This window comes from Alligator sinensis, unplaced genomic scaffold (assembly GCF_000455745.1).
Source record: "Alligator sinensis unplaced genomic scaffold, ASM45574v1 scaffold665_1, whole genome shotgun sequence".
NCBI classification, from domain to species: Eukaryota; Metazoa; Chordata; order Crocodylia; family Alligatoridae; genus Alligator; species Alligator sinensis.
The window spans coordinates 907587-927527 of record NW_005842034.1 but is presented as its reverse complement, the minus strand read 5'-3'; the positions used below and the strand labels follow the sequence as shown (position 1 = coordinate 927527).

Sequence of the window (19941 nt, the reverse complement as noted above, 5' to 3'; positions counted from 1 at the left end):
CCGGCTGCAGCCAGGAGGCTGCAAACATCTGATGCCTCCCTGGCCCCAACGTGTGCCAAGGAAAATGGCCTTGCATGCCATGCTCAGCACGCATGCCGGGGGTTGCTGACCCCTGTAATATACCTTGACTTCAGCAAGGCTTTTAATACCATCTCCCACAGCATTCTTGCTAGCAAGCTGAGGAAGTATAGGGTGGATGAATAGACTGTAAGGTAGATAGAAAGTTGTCTGCAGTCTTGGGCTCAGTGGGTAGTAATCAATGGCTCAGTGTTTAGCAGGCAGCCAGTATCAAGTGGAGTGCCCCAGAGGTCAATCTTGAGGCCAGTTTTGTTCAATATCTTCATTAGCTATCTGGAAGATAGGATGGATTGCACCCTCAACAAGTTTGTGGATGACACCAAGCCGGGGGGTATAGTAGATACACTGGGGGGTGGGGCTAGGATTTAGAGTGACCTAGACAAATTGAAGGATTGAGCCAAAAGAAATCTCATGAGATTGAACGAGGACAAGTGCAAAGTCCTGCACTTAGGACAGAAGACTCCCATGTACTGCTATTGCCTGGGGACTGACTGGCTAAGTAGGAGCTTTGCAGAAAAGGACCTGGGGGTTACAGTGGACAGTAAAATGGATATGAGTCAGCAGTGTGCTCTTGTTGCCAAGTAGGTTAACAGCATACTGGGCTGAAATGGTAGGAGCAGCAAATTGAGGGAAGTAATTATTCACTGTATTCTGCACTGGTGAGTCCACATCTGGAGTACTGTGTCCATTTTTGCTTGCTCTTCTTCCCCCCCCCAGTAGAAATGATGTGTACAAGTTGGAGAGATTCCAGCAGAGAGCAACAAAAATGGTTCCGGGGCTGGTGCGCATGACTTCTAAGGAGAGGCTAAGGGAACTGGGTTTATTTAGTCTGCAGAAGAGAAGACTGAGAGGGGATTTGATAGCAACCTTCAACTACCTGAACTGTGATTCCAAAGAGGATGGAGCTAGACTGTTCTCAGTGGTGACCGATGACAAAACAAGGTGCGATGGTCTCAAGTTGCAGCAAGGGAGGTTTAAGTTGAATATTGGGAAAAACTTTCTCACTAGGAGGATGGTGAAGCACTAGAGAGGTTACGTAGAAAAGTGGTGGAATCGCTGTCTTTGGAGGTTTTTAAGATCTGCCTTGGCAAAGTCCTGGCTGGAATGATCTACTTGGGGATGGTCCTGCATTGAGTAGGGGGTTGGACTAGATGACCTCCTGAGGTCCCTTCCAATCCTAATTTTCTATGATTCTATGTTGCCAAATGCCTACCTGAACTGGTAGTATCAAAACCACAAACTTATATAATGAGGAGGAATCTTAACTTTTTGTTAGTTTCTGCTTTACATGTATGTTGCTTGGTAGATACGATTTGTGAAAGAATTAGCTTGCATCTCAGCACCATGCGTTTCAAAATAGAACTACTTGTCAACTGGAGGCAATAGTTATTTATGACATTGTAGAAAATGCTTCAGTACACAAACGTAAGGTACCTAGTCTAATAGTCCTGTTCTATTTCAAGGTGAAACTGAATTGGTTGTTAGTAGTGTGGAAGCAGGCATAGATTTCTTGCTGTTGGTTATTTACCTCATTGTTGACATCTGCAGTCCATCATTTTGAGATGATCTCTAGCACCTCTCATTGGTGGGTCTTGAGGTGACTTTAAGAGACCAATCCTTGAGCCACAAACCCACCCACTGAAATTGCAGTCCTTTCTGCAGAGAAGAGTAGGACAGGCTAGGATTTTTTTCCTTTTCCTTCCTCCCTTGTCTCTCTCTCCTGCTTTGAGGGCAAGGTGCCATACTTTGAAATGGACTGCTGCCTAGTTGAGGTTGTGGTACTTTTGGATTTACCTCTTAAAATATGGCTTTAAAGCCTAATTAAATTAGCAAGAAGACCATTAAACTTTTGATAAATGTAAGACCAAATAGTGTAGCAAAATGTATAGCTTGCCTAATATCAACCATCTTCTTGCACCTCTCAAGACTCTCAGTACTTTCACAGATTCATAGACATTTGGGCTGGAAGGGACCCCAGAGGATCATCGAGTCCTGCCCCCTGCCCCAGGGGCTGGAAGTCAGCAGGGATCATAGGATCCTAGCAAGATAAGCATCCAAATGTGTCTTGAAGGTGTTCAGAGCGGGTGCTTGAACCGCCTCCGGCGGCAGTCTATTCCAAACCTTGGGGGCTCGGACAGTGAAGAAGTTCTTTCTTATGTCCAGCCTGAATCGGTCGCGGCGGAGTTTATTACCATTCAATCTTGTCATCCCTTGGGGCGCTCTGGTGAACAGACGTTCCCCTTTAGGATTGTTGCAAGCAAAACTTGCACATGCATATTCATAAAGTGTGCTTTTTCTTCTGCTAACAGTGCAACTAGTTTAGACTTTACACTTGCATTACAATTTACTTACTTTTTTTAAACGCTAAGTTTATGTAAGTATACACCCCCAGCTTGGGTATTTTCTCTGTGACTGTCTTGGTTTTTCCTGGTAGAATTATCTGTTTTAAGCTCAAGGAGTATTACAAATAAGTTATCTAAATTTTGCCAGTTGGCAACAGCATTAGCATCCTGTTGTTTTTATTGTTTCGTGTTTTCCATATGATCTCTTGCTAGTTCTTTCTAAAAATGTTATGCTTAACATTGCACTGCGTACGCGTTAACAGTACGTTCTGTGTTCAACTGTCTTTTTCGTTCTATTCTAAAAGCTATTTGCAACTAGGCACTTCTACAATAAGTGTGAAAGCCAGACTGAAACCTGACTGATTTAACAGACAGCACAGCATGCATTGAGAAATAATGTAGAAACATAGGAAAATGCCACTTTGATCAGTCCGGTGGTCTGTTTTACTAATGTAATATCTGGCTATGGTCAGTACCAGACCTTTAAAAGAAAGAAACGGAGAATCTAATGATGAATGGTCAAACTAAGAGAATGCAAGTAGAAGTCCTCCTTTAACATATCTCGCTCGCTCTCCTGTGCGTGCATACTCTTGCACACGAGCTCTCTGTCTTCTCAAAATAATATCTGTTCAGCTTTTTCTAGGTTGCTTCACATGCTCACATCTTTCTGTGCTCTAAGTTCTTTACATCTTAGATCTTTGATGCATATAATGACATTTTCTAGCAAAAGGAATCGGGACTCTGCTAAAACCAATCTAAAAATGAACTGACTGAGATAAAAGGTTTTAAAAAGTGGTCAAACTATTTTTGGCATTCTTTTCCCCTAGAATTTAAGATGGAAAACAAATCCCTAGTTGTAGCTTTTGTTATATTTGTGGCAATGGTACAGGCATATGTTTGAAAGCAGAATGTTGCCTCATAAGGATTATCAAAGTCTGGAACTCTTTAACCATGATGTGTGCTTGTGCGTCAGTTGCATTAGATAGTTGCGGTGCTTGAGGTGAATAGGTTGAATAGGATCTTTCAGTTTTCTAGCTCAAAAGCTTCAACATAGACTTGAAGCTGATTCATAGTCCCTCAAGCTTTTCCAGAACATCAAATACATTAATAATTAGACCTCCAAAAATAGTAAATACAAACTTTACATAGTCTCCCCTGTTGTCACCCCCCCCAAAAAGAGAATAATTTAATGATATAAAATGATTCAGGAGCCAGATACTTTTTACTTGTCTTCATAAACCACACATGCTGAGTCCCTTTTACAAAAGAGCTTAAATTTGCCATTAATTGTGTATTGCAATTTTTTTCAGAGAGTGAAGCTTCCCAAGTATAATTTCCTTCTCTAGCTAAATGAAGTGTCCCCTCTTTCCCCTAATAACTTGCGTGCAAAATCTTAAATCATCTGTTATCTCTAGTGGTTTCTTGGCTGGGTAATAAATCTGATGGTCTTTTGAGCTCTCAGAAATACATGGTTAGTACTGATACTTTTTGGTGTGTGAATAGGAGATATTTGCATTAACGACATATCACCCCAATCTTTCCACTACACTATGATAAGTATGTGGTGCTCAATCATCAGTTCTGTCTTGCTTTGATCATTCTGAGAATTTTTTTAAATATAGTCCATTCTATACAGATTTCTGATATGGGAGAGTGGGGGGGGGGAAACAAAAAATAGGGGAACATCCTTTCAGTAATACCATTTGATCAGATTTGGTTTTCTGCAAGTCTGTTCCATTGTACTTGCTGAACACCAAACCAAAATAATAATAATAATAAAAAAAAGCAAACTTTCATTGACTGCAAAAATGAAAGGAGCGGAGGGTTGTATTACATTGCTTATATTCTCCAAGCACTATAATTGGGTGCTGAAATCTTTGTTTGTTTTTGCAGGGCAATATAATTGAAAATACTTCAGCTTAAATTGGAAAAAACAAATTATTAATTGGATGGTGGATTAATAAGAAGCGGCTTCTATCTTTCTACAACTAAGAGGAAATCTTGAAAGTTGGAAAGAACTGGATTTTCACCCTAGTCCAGCAGCTTTGCTGCTCACTTAAACACAGATGAATGAAGACCCCATTTGGAAAGACACCAGGTCAGCGATCCAGAGCTGATGCAGGTAAGCACCCCTTCCCCCCTCCCCCCATAACTAGTAAAACATTGCACTTGGTTTTTTATAGATGTTCTTTTGTGTATTTTATGATGTTTTTAATCTTTGGTTCTTTTTCATCTTGGTATTAAAAATGTGACTATTCCATTCTCATCAGCTTCATTGAGTGTGTGAGATCTGAAGTGTCAGAAATTCAGAGTAGGTGTAAATAAAAATTTTCAGCAGAGGCTTGTATGTAAAAATGTCTTGCATTAGTTTTGTTGAAAGTTTGTTCTAGCACACAGTTAGACAAATGAAATTCAAAAAGGGGGAAGGAGGTAGGAAGAGCTTCATAACATGACTAATCTATATTGGTTTAAAGGCAGAACTTTAATCACTGATTCCCACAATCCTACTAAATAAAACTTCAGAGAATGATGTAGTAAATGTGTACAAACAATGCAGTTCATACTTAAAAACTCAGCATTCTGAAGAAGCTGTTCAGTCAAAAGCAGAACCTTGAATCTGTTTTGGGCCTTGCCTGCAAGTGAAGATCCTTATGTGGATATTGTCTTTATCTCGGTTTAAGTTAATTATTTTATCTTAGTTTAAAACCAGTACCTAATTCATAGAATGGTGAGATTGAAAGGGACCTCTGGAGGTCATTTAGTCCAGGGGTGGCCATCCTGAAGCATGGGAAGCCTGTGCGCGCTGTACATCAGATCAGGAAGGGGGCAGAGAAGAGCAAGGGATTGGAGTGGCGCTTGAAGAGGGCAGGGGGCTTAGCTTGTGGCAGACATGTCAAAAAAGTTGGTCCTTACAGCCCCGTCCTCAAATGCAGGCATGTGCGCTTGCAGCAGTTCAAATAGCAGCTATACACATTTGCGCCGGAGATTTGTGCCTCAGCGTACATGCCTGAACATGCACTTTGGTGTGGGGCAAATTGTGCCACTTGTGCTCCTCCTGGATCTGCAGCCAGGGGGAGCTGGAGCTGGGTCCAGCACCTGGGTTTGCACTGCCTGAGACCCGAGGGCTGCACAGGTGAATGAAGCCAGGCCGGCACACTCCTTCAAACAAGACCAGCACGGTTCCAGCCACCATCTATGGCTCCCGGGTGGTGAGGCATCATGCTGGAGCAGCAGGGACACGCAGCAGCCATAGAGATGTTCTGGCCTGTGCTGGGGTATCTCCTTAGAGGACCAAGCCTCTGGTTGCTTCTCGGAGCACTCCCTGCACCACATTTTTCTGAGGTGTGTGTTTTTGGGTTTTTTGGGTTTTGTTTGTTTTTGTTTTTTGTTTGATACCAGGATTTCCAGAGTCCACTCTGCAAATATGCAGTGTGGGGAACATTTTTTTGTTTGTTTGTGACATGCCTCCTGCAGCATCTCAAACTGCTTTGAGACACCGCAACAGACACGTGCTTGATTGTCTGGACGTGGTGTGCTAGTCCAACCTTTTTGCTCAGGATTCGCTCTGAGTAAAACTTTCTAGTCAAGTGTCTCTTTAAAATGCTCTTAAAAACTTCCAAGGATAGAGATTCCAAAACCTTTCTTGACTGGCTATTTCAGTGCTTATAGGCCCTCATAATAAGAAAGTTCTTTCTAATATCCTGTCCCTGTGACCACAGAGAATTAGTCTATAATCACCCTTCAGGTTTTTAAAAAAACTTTTATCAACTCTCTCTTCAGTCTAAATCTTCGTCCACACTAAACAATCCTAGTTCTTTCAGCCTTTCATCAAGTCCTGTTCCAGTTCCCTAATCATTTTTGTCACTTTTTGCTCTTTCTAATTTATCTACATCTGTCTTGAAGTCAGAAACCCAACTGGGCACAGTACTCCAAGTGAGGCCTCTCCATTTCCAGGTAGAACAAGAGAACCACTTCCCTTGGCTTGCAAGCAACAATCCTGTTTAATGCAGCCCAGTTTGCTGTTAGTCATTTATGCAGCAATTCATTTATACTAAACCAAAAAAAGAATATCTACACTGCTTAATGCACTGGCTTGCCTAAATCTTTTCTAACTTTACTGACTTTGTTAAGCCAGCGCAACCTGAAGACAAATTCTTATGCCTCGCATTAAAAGTCATAAGCGCTGACACAATAGAACAGGGGAGGCCAAAATATATCCTGCATCCATATCGGGGCCACCAGTTGATCCTATTTGGCCTGCCAGCAGCTGCCAGGAGCTGCTCCGCTCTGCCACAGCTGGGACCAGGTTGTGTAGGGCACAGACTCCTCTCCCTCCCTAGTTTTTCCTGTCGGTGCTGCAGCTGTACAGGCCAGGCCCTGCAGCCAGGCCTACATGGGGGAGGGCATGATGTTGCATGCGGAGTGGCCATCCCCCCCATCCATTGTGATGAGCTGCTACCATGCTCCTGGTGGCAGCCAGCAGGCTGGATGGGAACAGTTAGCATACCCCTGCCCACCCTTTCCCCCAGCCCTCAACAGCTCACCAAAACTGTTTAAGTGGTCCTCCAGCCCAAATAATTGCCCAGCTCTACAATAAAAGCTGATAGCTTTATTGACTGGGGCGTGGGTGGTTAGGCCTAAAATAGGTTAGCTTGATTAGTGGAATGACCATTAACACTCATTGTTACTTCACAGGTGATTGTTAACATGGGTGGAGTAAAAAACCATGGGTCATTAACAAGCCATTGACTCCCTGTAGGATGAGCAATGCATTTCACATTGTCCCGTATGGTCACCCTGATTATAAGGCCTTCCTCTTAGCTCTGCTTAAACTTTATACTCCTGTGTTCTGTGGCCACCCTTCACTCCCTTAAGAACAAATACCCATCTTATTGTAGACTTAGACCTTCCTTTGTTCCTTTCACTTGGCATTCTCTGGAGTTCCTGAAGAAGTATCAATACTTCCATAAGAGAGAATATATACCCTTTTCCATAATTTCCTTGATTTACATTGCACAATCCCTAAAGGATGGATTTGGTCCCCTAAGGATTAAGCCAGTCTCTTGGTTTTTTTTTCCTTTGGCAACTGGCTGCCACGTTTCAGAAGACAGCACTAGCACTTTAGACTGAGCAATGTCAAGGTTTACCTTTACTTGGATATAGCTCGGTGAAACTTTGGGTAGTGGCCATTTCCTCACTGGGGAATTAGGGTGAGATCCAAGCATTTTTGGCAGAGAGTGTTTTCTGTCCAAATGAGAATACTGATTGCAAGTTGTTTTTGGGGGTTTTTTTTGTTTAACTCAAGGTTGTCACTGAATTGCATTTCAGCCAACCAACCTACCTGTTTTTTTTTCGCAAATCTCACTCACTAAAGCTATGTATGTTTGATGTAAAGAGTCTTTCTCTGCATAGAACTTTCTTGTGGCTATTCATTTTCTTGGCCAAAGGGTCCAGAAGCATAGCGATTTTCAGCCCAGAGGTTGTCCAGTTAAATATCCGATTGAGTCAATACGTTCTGTAAGGTTGCTAAAGGTGGGCTTGTTGCTCCACCAAGACTCCAGCAACTCTGATAGAACATGCCGTATGTCTGCAAGGCTGCCACACAGTATGCTATACATTGCCTTTGTCATATACTGTGACTTCATAGAAACCTCCAAAGCAAGTACAACATCTCAGTCACTGTTGGTCTTCAACTCTGAGACCCATTTGTAGGGCTAAATACAGAAAATCAAAAAGCCTGAGGAGAATGGATTCAATCTGCTCAGGTTAGTCTAAACTGTAGATTGAACAGATAAGCAAGTGAACAGACATTGACTTTTGATTCTAGAAATGCAGCCACATGCCTGCAGTGGCCCAGGCCAGAAGCCAGGGGGTGCTGGAGCATGTCCCTACTCAGCTACAGCAGATAGCTTTGGCCAAGGCTAGGCCACCCACCCTGTGTGGTGGGGCTTGCAAGGGAGGTGCAAAACATCTGGGGATGCTGGGGGATTGTGCGTGAACTTTAATCTGGAGGGGATCTAGGACACAAGATGAAGAAACTGATTTAACCTAAATCAGTGAAATCTAATACTACATCCATCCAGGTTTATCTTTAACTGGTTTTGGCCACTGCAAAAGCAGTTTGTGTACTGAACTTCTGTCGTGTTACAGATTTGAACAGGCTTCTGATTACTTGTACCAGTTCATGTAATTTCTGTCTCTAGCTTAGCTGATTTGGAGTGACACCAAACTGGCACTTAAGAAATAGTGTGCACATGGAGAAACAGTAGAAGTGGAAAGACATTAGTTACCTTACTGGTAAAGAACTGGAATTCTTTATATATTGCCCATATGCACATTCTCCATCTCTTTATTTTCCTTGAAGTGCAGGACATGCTGGGTTTCTGTTGTTGCAACCAAAGTGGTAATTGCATGCTATCTTGTGCATGCACAGAGGATAAGGAGAGATGGGAGTCATCAGGTTTGAGTATGAGATGCATGCACACCTACATAGGACTTAAGAGATGCACCAATATACCAGTCATATATCAGATCAGCACTGACAACAGAAAAATTAACATTATCAGTCGTCTTTTTTTTTTTTTTTGCTGATAATGTCACCAATAAATTCCGCGTGCATGTACGCAGCCACCATATGCAAGTGGCCTGGCACCTTGGAGAGCGTCTGGCCAGTAAATCTGGGAGGGGAGTGCCCGGCTGGGGGGGAGGAAAGGCGTTTGTGGAGGGGCTGATCGAGGCCCCCCCCGAGAGGGAGGGAATGAGGCAAGGGCAGGGGCTGCCCAGCCAGGGCAGTGAATGTGACCCTGGGAGTGGACGGACTCGAGGCCAACTCGTCTGAGGAACGTGGAGGGGAGGGGAAGGTGGCTTCCCGCTGCTGTGCGGTGGCACCCCCCCTGGATTTGTGCTTGGGACCAGGGTGGACTGGCCACTATGGACTCAGGGCCAGGGGCTGTGCCAGCCTTTTCCCAGCAGGGGGCTGGGTCAGGGGTGCACATAGCAGCAGGCAGCTGTTCGCCCCCCACTCCAGGCTCCCCAGACGAGCCACCTGCAGGTCTGTCCCACTCCCAGGGTCTCATTCACTGCCCTGGCTGAACAGCCCTTGCCCCACTTCCTCCCTCTACTGTGGGGGGTCTTGATCTGCACCCCACCTGCCCTTTCCCACCCCCCAGATTCACTGGCCAGATGCTGCTCTCCAAGCTGCCAGGCTGCATTCCTGTAAATTGGCTATCTGATTGGTATCAGACAATATGGCTAGTTAATAATCAGCCATTGGTATCAGCCAAGAAAATCTTTATCCATGCATCCCTAATAGGAGAATGCATGTGGACAGCACATCTGAAACTTCATTTACTTGTATGTATTCTGTCATTTTTGTAAATTTAGAAACAACTGCATCATGTTATCTTCACCCTTTGTACTGGTACTGAAGGGAATGAGAGGATGTTAATACAAGGGTTTTATGGTTTATTTTTTCTTTGTTTGTTTTTCTGAGGGAGACTGCTTCTGGGAACCTGGGAATCCAGGGTTCTTAGAGTGCTATTTAACTGCTAGATTAAAATCTTATTTAATCTGTTAGATTATTTATCTTTTTTAATGGTGAATTTTTTAGATGAATTTGCTTGCTACCAGTGTCTGGGTTTTTTCTAGTGCAGTCATTTATTAGCTTTCATTCTCAACAGTTTAAAAAAAAAAAAAAAGTGTCTTTCACACTCCATATTGCAGCAGAATCCAGATAGTGAACCTGAGAGAGAACCCAATGTCTATAATGTATAATGCATCTACTGAGGCTGAATTGGTGCATTTCAAGAATACATCTAACAGTTATTGTGTGATGCTCCTTTGAATTCAATATAAAATTGGGAAAGCTCAGTTGATAGGACACTTAACCAAGCAGTAGCCCATGTTAATAATTATAATTTTTTTGTGGTTAGAATTCAAATTTATTGATTGAATGATAATCTCTTGCAGTTCTTCAGGGATAAGGAAGTATTTTGCATTCAATTCCCAGATCATTTTTAAAAAGCCACCAAAACAGAATGCATTGCATATGGAGTGTGAAGTAAAGTTCTTCCAGTTTAGTATGTTACATTTCAGTACTAATAGTAAGACTTCACTTCATCTTTGCTACCCTCCATATGTGCCACTGTCAGCTTTTGAAGGAGCAACTGATAGTTATGGCATTATTTCTTGATGAGATTTGAAAGACTGCTTGATTGTCATCCACATTAAAATTTTGTTATTTCTGTTATAATTGTCCAACAAGCTTTGTGCTAATAAGTACTGAGGGAAGAAATGCCCTGGACAGATATCTCCCTTAATTTGTTATCACTTTTCATAACCTCTTTTCTACAGTTAAAAATGTCTAATTAAAAAAAAAAAAATCACATAGACACTTCTTAAATACTGAGGGTTGGGCTTTGGCGTTTTTGCTTTTCAGATACAGCTTATCTACCTACAAGGTTTAGGAGGTTAGAAAGAAACATGAATCAGAATGAGTTTTTGAGGAACTGATCCAAGACTGCAAATGTGTGAACATGACTACAGTAAATTTCACAGATGGTAGACTCAAACAATTTATTTTTCAAATGGCATTTAACTGGTATCCCTATTTTCTTGTATCCTTAAGCACGAATGTTTCTAACTGGGAAACTAGGAATCTGAGGGTTTGTTATTAGAGGCCAAAGAACTTGAGGATAGAATTTGCACTGGAATAAAAAAAAGTCCCAAGATAGCAGATAAAATGGAGATTTTCCCAGATGATTTAAAATTTGAACAAAAAGGGAAAGATGAATGGCATTTATGCTATATTACTATGAGCTTTTCAGAAGCTACTAGGCAGATCTGAAGGAACAATGCATTGGATCCTTGAAGTCCTTGTGTGGTCACAAAAGTATTATGTATTGGATTCACTGAGACTTAGTGAGATGAATGCTGCCGTGGGTGGTTATGACCTGGTTCAGGAGTGACATGACAGGGAAAGACGAGTGGTGTATTTTAAAAAAAAATTTTTTGCATGTAAAAAGAGTACAGGTTTCCCTCAATTCTTTGCGAGTTCTATATATGTAAATTTGCTCTTATGTGATGACCTTTTTATACCCCAAATTCATTATGTGAGGTAAATTCCCTCTTAATGCGATTGGCTCCAGGACTCCGCTTGTCCCCATTCACCCCAGCCCCTGGACTGCGCCATGCCATGGTGCAGGCAGGTGGTGTCAGCTGCTCCCAGGGCTGCTGCAGCAGGGGCTGTCATGAGTGGGAAGAAGCGGAGGCCCAGGGTGTGGCAAAGTAAGTCTGTGGGGGAAGGGGCGCAGCGCAGCCCAGCGGCTGCAAGCAGGCGGCATCAGCTGCTCCCAGGGCTGCATCAGAGGCGACAATGGGCTCTTCCCGGCTTTTGGGGTGGGCAGCAGCCTATTCCTGTCCCGCTGCAGACTGGGGCGGGCGGCAAGTTTTAGGGTGGCAGCAGCCCCCCTCCCATCACCATGGCCCACTCCAAATGCCAAAAGAGCCTGGTGCTGCTGCCAGCCCCAGACTGCAGCAGGACAAGAGCAGGCTGCCACCTGCCCTGAGCACCAGGAAGAGCCCGGTGCCACTCCTGCTGCAGCCCCGGGAGCAACCAATGCCGCCTGCTTGAACATGCTGGGCTGCACCGCATCCCTTCCCTAGCCCCAGCATCACTCCCTCCCTTCCTCACCGCTGTGGAAACCTATCCTTATTTGTTACATTTATAAACTGGGTTTCCTTTATGCAAATTCAATTTATGCGCAGTTTTGCAGGTATGCATCTACTGCATAAATTGAGGGAAACCTGTAAATTTGTCCTAAAGCCTGGTGCAAAGCAGGAGATAGGCACAGTAAAAATTTCTGGATCAAGGTGAAAGGGAGCAACTGCAAAGGTGGTGTTATAGTGGACATCTCATTCATCAACAAGCCAGGGGGAGGAGATGGTTGAGGTTGGTCTAGGTTCATGCTCCCCCTCCCCCCCGCCTGCCCAAAAAGAGCTAACAAGAGTGTCCAAATTACTGGACCTTGCAAGGGGCTGCTTGCACCCCCCCCCCCGGACACGCATCCCCCTCCCTTGCCCCAGGCACTGGGGGCGGGGAGCAGCAGGTTGGGAATGAGGGGCACTGGGTCAGGACTGGCCAAAGATGTTTACAAATGGGTCCTGGTCCTAGAGTACTTGAGGAACTGACTAAGATAATTGCAGAGCTACTTGCTATTCTATTTGAGAATTTTTGGAGGTTGTATGACATTCTGAATAACGGGAAAAGGGCAAATAGCTTTAAAAAAAAGAAAAAAGAGGATGACCCAGAGAATTACAGAGCAGTCAGTTTGATTTTTATATCAGAAAAGTTTAAGGAGCAAGTTGTCAAAAGGAATCTGTTTCTAAGCACCTAGTACAGTAATAGCCAACCTTTTTGGGTGGTGTGCCGCAAGTTTTAAGCCCCAGCCCTTTGAGTGCTACTGGTCTATGTTCCCTTAAGGCATCTGTGACAGAGTTTGCACTTTGGGGCTCCAGAATGGATGTGCCTCTGGCTTGCATGCCACACATACCAACTGCCTAAAGGATAGCATGGTAGTGATTAGGAACAGCTCATGTAGATTCATCAAGAGCGAGTTATGCTTGACCAGTCGGATTTCCTTGTATGACAAAGTGAAAAGTTTCATGGTTTGTGGGGGAGAGGGCTTAGGGAAGTAGGGATGTAATGCATCTTGATTTTTTTAGCAGGGCTTTCCACACTGCATCCTGTATTATTCCCATTAGTAAGCTGAGGAGAAGCAACCTAAATGAAAATACTGGGAGACAGATACATAACTCATTGGATTCTCACATTCAAAGAGTAATCATCGATGGATTGATGTCCGACTGGGAACAAGTATCAAAAGGGGCTGCCTGCGGGATTGTCATAGTTGCAATACTGCATAATATCTCCATTAAGATTTGGAGGATGGGAATGAGTGCATAGTCACAAGATTCTCAGGTGATGCCAAGATGGGTGGGGTTGCAGACACTGGAGAATAGGATTATAATTAAGAATGACCTTAATAAAGTGGAGAAATGGTCTAAAATGTAATCAGATGAAATTCAACAAGGGCAAGTACAGAATCCTGCACTTGAGAAAATAATTGCATGCAGAGATACAAATGGGGAAATTACCGACTATGCTGCAGTACTGCAGAGAAGGACCTAGAGCAGAGGCGGTCAAAATATAGCCCACGGGCCAGATCTGGCCTACCAACTGAGTCTGTGTGTCCTACAGCAGGTCCCTTGGCCTCACCTGGCCCATGCGCAGGGGGTAGCCCGGGGCCATAGTGCGTGCAGCCAGTGTTGCCATGTGTCCTATCCCTGCACGCAACTCTCGAGCATACTGGGAACTGTAGTCCACAGGGGCAAGCATTGGGGAGGGGCCAGCATGGGGGCCAGACTTGGCTTCCCAATAACCCCATGGCAGTGGTTTGCTCTGCCCAAACACTTCTGGCTGCCACTGCCAGTGTCTCTGCCACTGCCACCAGACCTGACCTTGCTGCCTGGGCACCCTGGCCTGTCCATCCTGCACCCACCACTGGGGGCACCAGATGGGGTGGGGGGGGTTCTCCATGGAGACTGGGCAGGGTACATTTGGCTTGGCAGATGGGATGGGGTAATGGGTGGGTGGGGAGGAGTGCCCAGGAGCAGGACAGATGGATCGGGCTGGGGCTGGGATTGCAGGGTGATGATGGCACAGGACCCAGGTGGAGCTGCAGTCCACTTCCTGCACGTCCCTGGAGTGGGTGGGTGGGGAGCAGTGCCCAGGAACAGGACCTTACTGGCTCCATCCGGCATCCCTGGCAGTAGCTGTGGGGCAGACAGGGCCAGATAGGATCAGTTAGCATCTCACTGCCCCCACTTCTTCCCCATCTGCTGTGCTAGGCAGTATGAACAGCCATGATGGGGGTGGAGGCCAGGTCAACACCAACACCACTGCCCCCCCACCTCTGCTCCCCCGCTTCCTCTCTTCTGGCCTTCAATAGCTCACAAAAACTCCTTAAGTGGCCCTCCAGCCCAAATAATTGTCCACCACTGACCTAGAGGTATAGTGGACCACCAGCTACAATAAGAGTCAAATATATGTTCTTTTTGCAAAAAAGGAATCGGTACCCTGGCTGGAATTAAAAGAAGTGTTGCCTGGAAGTCAAGGAGAGTAACTTTTTTTTCTCTATTTGGAACTGGTAAGGCCTCACCTGGAGTAGTGTATCCGGTTGTTGGCACTGTACTTCAAGATGTAGGCAAATTAGAAAGAGTTCAGTAGTAACAAAAATGAAAGGAAATAAAAGGAATAAAAGGAAAAGTTGGAGGAACTGGGATTATTTAGTCTGGAAAAAAGAAAACAAGGGAGGGATTTTAAAACTTCAGAAAACTGAAGAGTGGTTATAAACTAATCACCAGACTGTATCTTCTACAGGGGACAGGAGTAGTAAGAGTCTTCAGCTGTAACAAAGGACATTTTAGATTGGATATTAGGGAGCATTAAGCATTGGAATACATTACCAAGAGAGGTTGTGGGACCTCTATCCTGCAAATTTCCAAGAGCAGGTTAGACAGCATGCTTGTCTGTAGTGGTTTAGATAGGTATATGATGCTGCCTTGAGCTGAATAAGATCAGCTCCCTCCCATCCCTATTTTTTTTTATTTGTTGCTGGAGGTCTGCATTGGTATTACATCAGTTTTGCTTATTCTGATTAAGGATAAGTTCTTTTGTCAGGGTCTCTTGGGCTTCTGTTACATATGTGGACACACACAATATCTTCCATTAATGTGCAATAATGACTGAAAACATTGCATGCTAAGTAATCCTAAATATATAGCTAATGTACATCTTGACCGAGGTAATGACAAAGAATGCTTTTTTTCATAGTGGGAAGGAAAGATGGCAGCTGAACTACATGAAAGTATTTTAGTCACCAAATAATAGGTTACAGTTCTGAAACTTAACTTAAACACTGTAAAAGTCAGAGCCCACTAGTTGCTCACAGACCATTTTTTTCCAGCTAAAATAATGTGTGGAAATTTACTGTTGCACAGGTGACTGTTTAGCAGTAGAAGGCCCTAGTAGGTTTAGAACCTGAATGAAGTCATTCTGATTCCAGGCCTGATTACTGCATTTAGTTTTATCCATGCACAATCAAAGAGCGTCTGAAACTACTAGGAATTCTCCCCTCCCCACCTCCTTCTCCCAAGAGTTTGGGAAATGATGAAGCCAGAAATCAAATGGTTATATATTTATTTGTATTTGCAGTATTTGTGTTTTAAATGCTTCAGTTGTTTTGGTATTGTTATAGTTAGGATTTTTTTCATGGAAGGAGATGAGCAAAATAGAAGACAATACTTGGCTGCTACTCTCTAGGGTAATGAATGGGGTTTTTTTGTGCGCATGTGTATGAGTGTGCGTGCCATTCACCAACTTATAACAAACCATAGAGGTAAGTCTGCTTTTGTAATAATTGGCTTTGAGGCGCATAAAGGTGGCGATTATTTGTGTGTCATTTACATTGTGTTCAGCACTGTGCAAAATAGAATTGCAGTCCGTGTCTTTTGTACCTCGAATCCTTTTCATTAAAAATTATGCCACAATTCACTGGGAAACAGGTTTCATGAGTTTTCAGTTGTTTGTGTTGGTAGTGGTTGAATTTATTTAAATTGCCTTTTTAATTCCTCTCTGACAGCTAAATAATGTGCACATACCCAACATCATTAAATAACGAATTAATCCTCCAATTGATTTGACATATGATACCTCAGACACTGACATACTCTTGAAACATGCAAGGAGCAGAACATTCTATCTGCTATCCAACCAAAAAATGTCACCTACGACATACTTATATTAAGTGGTTCCAGTAATATGGCAGTCTTCCAAATCTTAATGCACCTTCTCTCTTTTTATGAGTAGATTTCTGTTTATATTAAATTATGGGCATTTGAGACTTTTTTTTAAATCTATATTTCACAAGTCCTTGAAGTAGGTGTAAATGCTCACATTTTTTTCCTGTGGGCCTTGGATTAAGTTATTACTACATGAGCAAGAATTACCTGCATCAAACATTTAGCCTCCTCTCCTCCTACCCCCTGCTTCAGTTCTGTGTGATGTCCATTTCCAGTTGAATGTCACAGATATAATAAATACTTTACTATGATGCAGTCTGGCCCTGGATGCAGTTAGATGCACCTTTTGAGGCTCATCGCCCAGGGGTGTTTTTGCACCTTTGTGGGTGCTGTTCAGCTAAAAATTCTTCTTTGTACCCTGCTACTTGATCACTGAGAACAGACTGAGATGCTCCAAAGGTCACCTCCCTGATCTACGGTGCTTCAGCTTTATCCAGTTTACCATTTCACCTAGCTCTTGCCAGCTGTTAGCCAAGAGGCGCACATGCCAGCTAGAAAGAATGCATCCGTGTCCAGTTAAGTGCTGGGAAAAGATGGATTCCCCCCTTTCCTTGGAAGAGCCCTGTCTGTATGGTCAAATGCCCTTGCATCGCAGTTGTCCCTGACAGTGTGCATTATAAAAGATAATAAAGTTTTATTATAAACACAAGAACACACATAAGAGATCACTAACCATATGTTGAGTTAGAGATACAAGAGAGAGAACCTGATTTTATCCTGTGTCTTAAACCCAAGAATGCAGCTTGTACCCAGGTCAACAGGTTAAAAGCAGCTCTTGCTTCTGACCTTTCTCTCAGGGCTTTCTGCCATTTCTGTTGGCCAAAATACTCCGCCTACTCGTTGAAGGTTCAAAACTTTTCCCTATACCCAGGAAAACTAGACAACCCCAGCTCTCGGGGCAAGGCTGAAGTATGGTTTCTTGCAATGCATAGGGGAGGCATGTGCCCCCCCTGAATTGGCCCTCGCTGGCTGGGGAGTAGGGAGCGTCGGCTGGTGCCCCCCCAAGAAGCACCACTAGCACTTCTGGTTTTGCCAGCAGCACTTCCAGGGTTGGCAGTTGGCCACTAGGGGACCCTACCCTCCCCTCGCACTCAGCATTTGGCCGCTGGGGTCCCATCCACTGCTGGGGCCCCCCACCCCCCAGTCAGCGATCGGATGCTGGTGCCCACCCCCAGAGCCAGGAGGCACCAGTCGCCTGTGGCCCATACTATACATACAACTTCCTGCCCTCCAAGGGTGCGTGTTTACCAGAACTGAAGACTTTCCTGATCTAATTAGGACCAGGAGAATATTTGCTTGCTTCAGACATCCAAAACATATGGTCTCTTATCTAATTTCCCCACTGTGAGAAATGCCCTTTGGTGAATAGCCAGGTATTATTCTTACAGGTCATATAAATTTGTCATTGTCTGGAAGGACCCATGTCTTGTGCCTCAGGCCACATGCACAAGGCTCTATTTTAGGGGCAGGCAGAGGGTCGCTTGCAGAGTTTTGGCAAGCCATCAAGGGCTGCATGACAGGCAGCCCAGGGCAGATTAATATTAATTTTCTAAATTTTTTTAGGGGCCTCACAGGCCGGATAGAATGGCTTGGCAGGCCGCATCCGGCCCGCAGGCCGCGTTTTCCCCACCCTCTCTCTGTTTGATAAGTTAACAAGCCCATGTTGCATGCTAATTTTCAGTGATCAGATCACTTCTCTTCAGGCTTTAAGCCCCTCCCAGGTGTGAAAGAAACTCATTTAGCAATAACACCTAAGAAAACATTGTCATCTTAGGTAATCCTGTCCTTATTTTAATGTATAAGAAATACACTTTATATTAAATACTATAATGCATATAAACATATATAGAAGCTGAATACAACCTTTCTGTTAAGACCGCACATGCCATATCAGTAAAACAAACTCAAGAAAACATGCAAAACCTCACACAAGACCCTCAGATGTTTGTGACATTTATGTTGAAATGGAAACATATATCCAATGACGCGTATTGGCATAGAGATCTTTTTTTAATTGAATTTCTGTTAAGTTACTTTACTGGAGTGGTGGCTAGTGACAATTACCATCAACGCCACTTCCATTTAGGTAAAAGCATCATTTAACAATATAATGTAATAAAAATTGGGGCATGTGTTTTCACCATCATACATTAATAATTTACAGATTGCTTAAGTGTACCTAGTGTCTTTCAGCTCCATTGTTTACTTCACTGTAATCATATCCTAATTTACTACATCATATATGGCACTAGAAACAGTGAAGCCTTGAAAAAGAAGATAGTATCTCTTAAACTGACCATTATTTTGAGGCTGCTATTATTTTGAGGCCTTACAAAAAGAGAGCTAGTTGGTTTTTGGAGGGTTTCTAATACTATAGCCATAACAATAGTCGAAAAAGGTTATTCTGTGCTTAGTGAGTGGTTTTTGCATTTACCCAAATTTAGCGTATAGCCCCTTTTCAATCCTGAGGCTGAACGGTGTACACCTTAAATGGTTAGGGCTGCACACCTTAAAAGGTATATGCTTGTTTATGATCAGAGAGCCTGGTTTTCTCTGTTAAAAAATCCCAGTCTCTAATAAAGTGCCCCTTTTCCCTCCCCTCTAGTCTACATTTTTCTGTGATCAAAATGAAATGCACCTATATATGTACGTATGTATGTATATGTATGTAGATATCAGTTGAACACAAGGTTTTATTGATATATTTACAATTTTAAAGCAGTCTGGAAGCCTATCAGTGCCTCAGTCATTATACTAAAATAAATTCTAAATAACTATCATGGAAAATCAGAGCTCCTCTTTTCCTTTGCTCACTAGCATGCGAGTCTAGCTGCAGCGGTCACCCCTGCTTTGTGGTGCTGAGAAGCCCTGATATGCTGGTGTCCTGGCCCTGCTCATGGTGCTGCCCCTCACTCCCAAGCTACAGTCCCCCACAGCCTTCCATCCTTGCCAGTGCCCTCATTCCTGACCTGTGCCCTGTCCTTGCCAGCACCCCTCACTCCTCACCCACACCCCTGACTCCCCCTTGCCATCCTTACTGGTGCTCCTTACTCTCTCCACATTCCCCTGTTCCTGCCAGTGCCCTTTGTTCCTGACCTCAGCCCCCTGACCCCAGCCCCAAACCCTGCTGGAGGAGACCCCAGCTGTCAGAGCTATGAAACCTGGTGGATGCGTCCTGTCCCGCAGCAACAGCCAGCCATCAGCACCTGAGCCCCTGCTGCCACATGCAGGAGTTGGCAGCTGCTGCAGCCAGAGAGGAAAGAGAGTGGAGCCTGCCTGCCTCTCCTCCCCCACCCACGGGCTGCATGGCCAGAGTGGAACACGGCCTAGGGTGGGTGGGGGGAGGATGTGGGCTGCCCATTGTAGGCCTTGGGGCTCTGCCCTGCTGCCCTCCCCCCTGAGGACCTCCACAGCCCAATGGGCAGGACCCAGTATAGGAGGTCGAAGCGAAGTGGGGCAGTGAGACTTTTAGCCACTGCTGCCGGGACCCCAACACCAAATGCACCTCTAACAGTGCGAAAAGTAATGGACCGTGGGAGAGCCGCACCCTCCTCACCTCCTCCCTCCACCAGCTGCTTTCTGGGCCACAGCTCTACCCCAT

General features: G+C 44.2%; 1 protein-coding gene across 3 annotated transcripts in view; it reads left to right on the top strand.

Moving 5' to 3' along the window:
- The window catches only part of SPIN1 (spindlin 1), a 90182-nt gene that overhangs the window by 45571 nt on the left and 24670 nt on the right, over positions 1–19941 (top strand). For all 3 annotated transcript variants that reach the window (XM_006022401.3, XM_006022399.3, XM_025202665.1), the window contains one exon: positions 4314–4542. In XM_006022401.3, the coding sequence (XP_006022463.1) occupies positions 4491–4542 (52 nt within the window). In that variant the 5' untranslated portion in view covers positions 4314–4490. The remainder of the gene's footprint in view (positions 1–4313; positions 4543–19941) is intronic.